This window comes from Lactuca virosa, chromosome 2 (genome assembly GCF_052849685.1).
Source record: "Lactuca virosa cultivar CGN04683 chromosome 2, Lactuca_virosa_CGN04683_v6, whole genome shotgun sequence".
Taxonomy (NCBI): Eukaryota; Viridiplantae; Streptophyta; class Magnoliopsida; order Asterales; family Asteraceae; genus Lactuca; species Lactuca virosa.
This window is the reverse complement of record NC_136427.1, coordinates 194,149,913-194,158,248: the sequence shown is the minus strand read 5'-3', so window position 1 is coordinate 194,158,248 and position 8,336 is coordinate 194,149,913. Positions and strand designations below refer to the sequence as shown.

Here is an 8,336-nt window from a genome sequence, read left to right as displayed (position 1 = left end):
TATTTTGTTTTGATTCTTGGTATAACAATTATCTATTAATAAATTTTGTTTATACTATAAAAAATTGTGTATTAGGGGCCCATATTTTATACTTTTCACACCGAGCCTACAAAATTAACGGACTGGCCCTAGCCCTGATAGCGGGGTATTATACCCGTTTTTTTGTCTTAATTCTAGTACATTCTAAAGATCATAACTTCACCATTCTCTCTGTTCGAAACCAGTAAATTTTATCCAATTGAACTTTTGATTGTACCATCGAAATACTTCAATTCGATAGTGTTTTATGACTTTCAGTGGATTTTAAGCAATCATTTACCCCATTTTTCTAAAGTTTGATGTTAAACCATTTAATTATCAATAATGGCCATTAAAATTATATTTAATATAGTTAAAAATAAAAATATAATTTGAAAATCTTGCATTTGAGGTAAAATAAGGACAGAAGACTTGTTAATTTTCCTTACTTTACAAATGACGTACTAAATGTTGATCTGATTCATTAAGATTTAAAACTTTAGATTCGTTTTTGCAATTCTTTTTTTTTGTTTTTTTTTTTTTTTTTGTGTTACATTATTTGATAGATAAGCATAAGCTCTAGGATGGGACTTTAGCCGTTTGAGGTGCGTAATTTCATATATAAAAAAAATAAATTCAAACATTATTTCTTCAAGATTATGACTTGAAATAGCACTCTATAAACATTCAACATGGATTAAAAAAAAAATCATAATTTATGGATTAAAAAGAAATCTTTTCTTTTATTTCCTGAATTGAAAACCCAACATTAAACAATTTAATCAAATTCTCTAACTCATGCTTCCATAGTTATTAAATATAGCTTCTGTCCATCTGTAATCATATTCACATCAACAATCTTACCTACATCTTCCGTTACAATACAAAAACCAGTAGAAAGCTCCAACTTCAAATGCTTAGCTGCTGTTTTCATGAGTTCATCAATGGTGTCCGGGACCCACAACACAACTCCATATTTTCTTTCATCTTTTAATTCCCATGGATGAAACTCATATACTGTACACTTCTTTCGTGACATTTTATCTCTTGGTTCTTGAGAACATGAAGGAAATTCTAACATCTGAAAAGATTTTGCTTCTTCTAATAATTTCATCAATATCATATTTCCAGATAATCTTGCTTCATCAAGTGGAGTGTTACCCCATCTTCACATTCACTCCATAAATGTTATAAATTAGAATTCATCACATTTAATTAACTGATTTAATCACAAACTTATTATATTTAAATTATAATACCTGTCTTTCGAAAGAACACTAGCACCAGATTCAACTAGCAATTTTGCTACAACATAAGATCCTTGTGATGTGGCTACATGAAGTGGGGTCCTTAAGTCATAGTCTTTTGAGTTTATCATCAATGAGTTACTTTCTTTAATTAGTAAGGATGCAATGTTATCATACCCCCTCTTAACCGCTTCTAACAATGGCGTATTTCCAAAATTATCTACCAAATAATTTATATTAGTTCAAAATTCAAATCGCAACAGAATCTGAGAATCAAAGCTCAAAAGTTAAACAAGTTTAATTACCTGAAATGTCAACATCAACACCTTCTTGAATAAGAAAAACAACAATATCTTCATGTCCTTTCGATACAGCAAGATGCTGTATCATGTTTTATGTTTTATTCCATTAATGAGTTTTTAAATTTGTTAAAAGTCAAAAAGTCAACAAGCATACCAAAGGTGATCTTCCATCAAAGAGTTTTTTATTTGGATCAGCTCCAGCTCGGATTAAGCTTTTAAGCTCAAATAAATCTCCATTATAAACTGAAATATTTACTCGAAGTGAAAGTTGAGCATCTTGGAATCCAATATGAGTTTTGATATCTCTCACCATATCCTTCATGTGTACATCACTTTCTTTACCCTATGAGATTTTAAATATATCTCTAAGTTATCTAAAAATTTGTTTAAAGAAAGTAGTAAATGTAATTAGTTATAAGTTATAAGTTATAAGTTATAAGTTATAACCTCTAGTAGATTGTTGAGAATCTTTTGTTTGTCATGAAAATATATCTTGAGAATATTGGAGAAAGATTGATGATCAAGTTTCAAAAGTAAACAACTTTCATGAACTCGAATTGTATATGGCAAAGGAATGTTGCATAGAATTGAAACATCACCAAATGAGTCATGAGGATTTAGAATTGATATTTCTTCTTCGGGCCCACCTTCATATACAACCACTTCTTCCTATATCAAATTTTTATTCATCAATCTTTATAATATGTTGTTGAATTGAATGAATATACAGAAGGAAGTTAATACTTAATACCAGTTTTCCATGACAAATGAAATAAATTTGGTCAACAACACTCCCTTGTTCCATTATTATTTTCCCAGGTGGAAAAAACTCTTCATGAACTCTACTCACAATCTGATTGATGAATTCCAAAGAGCATCCTTTAAAAAGAGGAACTTTTTCAATGTGTGGCTTATAAAGTGTCTCTGTTATCTTCAAGAAATGTGTAGAAGAAAGTCAAAAACACTAAAAATCTGTAAAATTGACATTGAAGGAAGTGAAATAAGAAATTAAGAATACTTTTTTTTACATACCATGGAACGAATTGAGGTTGGAAGGTCTTTAAAATCAGCAGAATCAGTATGGGTTCGATCATATGGTAACTGTAAGTGATATTTGATGTCATCACGTATGTCTCTTCCTAATCTGTTTCTATCCATGTATTTAAGGAGATTTTTTATTCTTTCTCTGTATATTTCTCTCGTTGATCCTTTCACAACTAAAGCTGTTATGTTCCCAACCAAATAAGCACCAAGAACCATGTCAAATAACACATAAACCATAACAAATATCATCTCTCTCAAGTTCACTGCATGAATGTCGCCATAACCTGTACAAAAAAGGTACTCCACATTCATATGAGATGTCAATAGGATGCAAAAAGGGTAAAATGAAACTTACCGACTGTTGCCATGGTAATAATTGCAAAATATAAGGATGTTATATAGCGTTTCCAAAGATCAATGTCTCTGAAGTTGGAGTAGCTATAATCACCGAGTTTAAGGCTTCCAATCCATGTGTATTCTTCTTCATTAGCTGGAAGAGTTGTAGCTAAATAGTAGAATATACAGGCTGCTGTATGTGTGCAGTAGAGTTCAACAACAATTAGCTTTAGAATCCTTGAAAACAAATACTTGACACGTATGTCCTTCTCCATTTTTGAGAAAAACTCTAGAACCTTCCGTGTTCGCACCAATCTAATCAGTAGAAGGTATCTCACTTCTTCTTTTCTTCCACATGCCTGATTGAGTTAATACGAAGAATTTGAACAAAATGCATATGGGATTATGATCGATCTTATGAGCATTTATGTTGAGTTTGGAGTGATACCTTGTAAATAATATCCCATGGAATGCAGGCGAGTAAATCAAGGATGAAATGAGATTGCAAGTACCTGAAACAAGACGAAATTAGAATTTGGTGACGAATTTGATGAAATCGGGATTAGAGTAAAACTGACCGAAGAGAAATTAGGTTTGGGTTGAAGATCATCTTCTCGGTGTCGATGTCTCTGAAAGCTATAAAGAATTGAAGGACAATGTCGATGAAGAATAGTGTTTGACAGATTATGTCTAATAAATACAGGTGATTTGGTAATCCTCTGAAGAACCCAAATTCCATGGGTGTGAAGAAAGAAGAGTACATTGCCCATAACAAAATGAATTTCTCCCAAGCTCGATACCATCTGCAATTGCATCATACAATTGAGATTACACTACTTTGGGACTACTCTATTTTCGTCGTAATTTGGTGGTGAGTTTATTGCGTAATCAAGCATGTACACTTGTAGTGAGTTTATTACAAAGAATATGAAGTTTTTAAGATATAGTACCCAATTATACAATACTATACAAAGGGATTTGAAAAGCATGAAATAATACAAAAAAAGGTAAACGACATATTTGTTATAATATAGATTTTTAAATGTTCATTTTAACCTTTTTTTTAATTAAAATAGCAATTAACTGAAAATACTTTTAATTTACATGTAATTTATATTTACTTCTGGACATAGACAAAAACTCATTTATGAATGACCCGTTCTATTCATTAATTATAATTCAACTCGTTCGACCGGCCGAATCAGCATTGCTTCTAACATCAGGAGTGAGAATATCTCACGTGGATGGAGTGGTCGGATGAAGCCTTGTTCTTATTGGACAAATATTTTTGTGTGACTTTAAATTATTGAATAATTTTTACATAATATATTATGTTTGGTGTATTTCACCGATTAAATATATTTTTAGAGTTTGAGGTTAGAACCATTTGTTTGTCAATAATGATCATTAAGATTATATTTAGCAAGCATATTAAGTAAACTAACCAAAATAAATGTGGTTTTTAAAAAAAATAATTATCTTTTTTCAGTTTTGGATAAATAATCACTTTCTCCGAAATGTCCTTATTCCGAAATACTATTTATATTCTTGAGTTTTTTTCAAAGAAATCTTTTTATTTTTATTTTTTATTTTTTTAATACTACATTTCAAAATGTTTAATGTCACCATTTTTCAATAAAATATATGATTTTAAGCACTGATATCATATATAGTTCACGTTACTATGTTTGTTTAACTTTTTGTTAAACTTAAGTAAAAAAACGATTTTTTTCTCTCGAAATTCTAGAGTTATTCTTCGGATTTCAAACTTGTTCTTGAAATTCCGGAGTTCTTTTTTTCGAAATCCAAAATTTTAGTCTCGAATCCTTAATGTTGGTTTGGAATTCGGAATACTGTTCTGGAATCCAGAATCGGTCAAAAAAATGTTTTTTCTTAGTCTGTAATATCTATTCCGGACCAAAATTGTTACTTTTACTAAAAAAATTAGTTATTTCTTTAAATACACTTTAAAAAGTAGTTAGATTACTTAAGTAAATAATAGTATGATTTCAATCTTGCATTTGTGGTAAAAGTAGAAGAGCCGATTAATTGTGGTATTTTACAAATGTCGTGGTTGTGCAAACAAATTGTAAACCCAATAGGTTGTACGGGTAGAACCGATGCTAACTCTCAAATTTTTCGATGTAGTTTTTTTTAAAGAAATTATCGTGTGTAGGGTAATTTTTCCAGGTATGTGTTATCCAGATATCCCACCATTATCCTGTGTAGGGTAATTTTTTTTAATAAAATGATATCAAAGCACTTATATGAGTTAAAGGGGTTAAGTGAAATTTGAATGATAGGTTTTAAAAGTAATATTTCGGTATTTTTATAGGGGTGAAAATTTATGACACGACACGAAACGAAATTGGAACGAAATTGAAATTTGAATTCGTGTTCATGTTAACTGTAAAAAAACATGATGTCGTGTCGTGTCGTGTTTGTGTTAACTGTAAAAAACACGATGTCGTGTCGTGTCGTGTTCTTGTTCGAAATTCGACACGAAATTGATACGATTTAGCAGTTCTTTATCGTGTTTTTCGTGTTATATTTGATAAAGTATTCATTAAATAAACTAGTTTTTAGTATATGTTATATTTGTCTTGTCGTGTCATGTTTGTCGTTTTTTAATTCGTTCGTTTTCGTATTAGTTAAAAAAACACGACATCGTGTCGTGTCGTGTCGTGTTCGTGTTACATAAAACATTATCGTGTCGTGTCGTGTCAGACGGAAACACGAAACGATAGCACGATTTGTCACCCCTATATTTTTCCTCCGGGTTGTATCTTTCTTACTCTGTGTGATACTATCCTATATAATTTACTTAGTTTAAATTTTCAAGAATAAAATTTTATACACCACTAATGTACTGATCGATTCGATATGAACAATATCACGTTCTTGTTACAGTTTATCGTTAATAACAAAATTTAAATGTTGGTCTGGTTTATTAAGATCTAGAATTTTATCATATATTGTAAATATATTTGGAGCCTAATATTATCTTTTCAAAAAAGTTCTTATAAAAATAAATAATCCTTCAACATATCTATCCTAATATTATCGATTTACTTTTGCAATATTTTTTTTTTCCAAATTAATGTTAGTGATTATGCATCAAAATAAAAACTTTACTTACATAGTTACATACATGGTTCAAAAAAGTGTGTCATGGCGTGCCTCAAGGCTTGCCATGACGCGATGTGTGGTATAGTCGTTACGAAAACGTTCAAGATGGGTTTGTTAAGCGTGACGTCCAAATAACGTGTCAATGCATGCCTTATCGCATTATGGCGTGAGTTTTTTCAAGGCTCGGAGTTTTTTTTTCTGATGGGGCTTAAATAATTGAGTTTTTTCTAGCTTTTTTATATTAAATATTAATATAATACTTCTAAAAACTTGATATATTTGATAAAATTCAATAATTATACGATTTATCTTTTTTAATGTATATAAAATAGTCACGCCTTGAAAAACGTCTTGATTCGGGATGGTTTAACTTTGACATTGTCGCCAAACTCACTCGTCACATCATTTAGAACATTGGTTACATACAATGGATAATATGTATATCCATGTAGGTTATACATTAGATTATGCTTAATGTGTCTATTTAATTATTTATGAAATATTGGATGTTTTTTAATGAATAGAGAATAGAAGAAGGTAACTAACGTAGTATATTATTATCTCCTTTGAAAGAGTAACTAGTCGATTGCATTATGAACTTGTGTTCCATTTTGATCATCACAAGTCAAAAAAAGCATTAACGATCCAACTTAAAAACAAAATTAATAGTTAATGAATTTTAATTTTAATATTATCTTCCAAATTGATTAAGATAATTATGGATGAAAACATTAATATAATATGATATCTAAATCTGTTTTAGTGGGTAACACTTTCAAAATATTAAGAACCGAAATCGAACCGATCTCAATCAATTCCAAACTTTAGTAATCGAACCAGAACCACTCATATTGTACACAATAAAGGCTTAAAGAGACAGGTACCCGATCTCAATACTGACTCTTACATTGTACACAGACAAATAAAAGCCTATAAAGAGAAGGTTGAAGGAAACCTGTTTCGAGGGTGAATGACGAGACCATGAGAAGAGCCTTTTCTGCCATTAGAGACTTTGTCTCTATTGAGCCCCAAGTCCCACGCACTCCATCGCTTTCCTAACCTCCCATGATCTCCAAGATCCTTGACTCCATACTCCTTTATCACTCCATCCTCCTCCGCCTCCGCCTTCCTCCGCCTCTCCTCTTCTCTCTCCTCCTCCTCCTCCTCCACGAGAGTCCTCCAGCCGATCTCACTCCTCATCTTGTATAATCGATGAATGTATCAGTTACTTGACTGAGACTGGATCCAAACTAACTATATATGTCTTAGTTCATAGCTACTCGATCAAATGATAATGTATATATCAATGAATATGACTCTAGAACACTATGCATTTGAACTAGCTAGTAGCGAGATGTCGATCTAAATCTGCTGACATTGGCTCAAATCACGACAAACGAAAAACTTAATTTGTGTTGTGTATGGAAGAGATGTGGACACAAGGATCATAGAGCCATGAGATATTGAGAGTAACCATTTATAATTCCTAATCTAGAACACAGTGTTACTGTTTTCCATTCTAAAGGAACTTTCTATAAGTGTACTACAATATTGTGTAAAATGTGTTTATCATTTTTTATTTGAAAATCTGAAAAAATTTAAATGATCGTTTTTTAGACCGAGTTACGCATTAAAGTTTTATTCACGACCACTTATTAAAAAGTATACTATGAATTTGGGAAAACATTTTTCTTTGTAAACAACTATGTACCTTATTAAAGAATATTTATGTCACTTCGATGAAAAATGTTATCCTTAAAACTTTGGTGTCATAACGATCTTAACGTTTCATTGGATTAAGTTCTCGTGCACTTAACATGTAAATTATTATGATGTATTTACTACTTACCTTTGAATTTAATATATATATATATATATATATATATATATATATATATATATATATATATATATATATATATATATATATATATATATATATTTGTCCAATCATAATATTGATGTAAAATGTTATTGTATAACATGAAAAGTTATCACAGGTCAGCGGCATAGCCATAATTTTGTTTTAAAGCAAGCCAAATAATCTACAAAATATAAATTAGTAGCAAAATACTTCAAATGATAACAAAATATAACAATATATGCATTTTAAGTAAAGTGTTTATTTAAGTTGCACACCATGATCTCCTACATCATTAAAATCATCCAAAATGGTGTCTAAACTTAAAAGTTTAGCGATATCTAATCTTTTTCGTTTTGTATCAATTGCTCAACAAAAGTCACTAATCATAAAAAATTC

The 8,336-nt window shown here is 30.4% G+C and overlaps 1 protein-coding gene across 1 annotated transcript; it reads right to left on the bottom strand.

The window, feature by feature from the left end:
- Positions 1-741: 741 nt before the first annotated feature.
- Positions 742-7,580, bottom strand: LOC145159952 (potassium channel SKOR-like). Its single transcript, XM_079079005.1, has 11 exons — positions 7,032-7,580; positions 3,526-3,750; positions 3,396-3,459; positions 2,967-3,306; positions 2,600-2,895; positions 2,319-2,498; positions 2,015-2,236; positions 1,722-1,910; positions 1,571-1,646; positions 1,278-1,485; positions 742-1,184 (listed from the first exon to the last, which is right to left on the bottom strand). Exons 1-11 carry the CDS (start codon positions 7,274-7,276, stop codon positions 815-817), a joined length of 2,415 nt encoding a protein of 804 aa, XP_078935131.1. The 5' UTR covers positions 7,277-7,580; the 3' UTR covers positions 742-814.
- Positions 7,581-8,336: the final 756 nt, after the last annotated feature.

Coding starts and splice junctions, on each gene's coding strand:
- LOC145159952 (XM_079079005.1), bottom strand. CDS start 7,276: ATGAGGAGTGAGATCGGCTGGAGGACTCTCGTGGAGGAGGAGGAGGAG. Junction 3,307..3,395: donor CATGGGATATTATTTACAAG/GTATCACTCCAA, acceptor TAACTCAATCAG/GCATGTGGAAGAAAAGAAGA. Junction 2,896..2,966: donor TATTACCATGGCAACAGTCG/GTAAGTTTCATT, acceptor TTTTTTGTACAG/GTTATGGCGACATTCATGCA.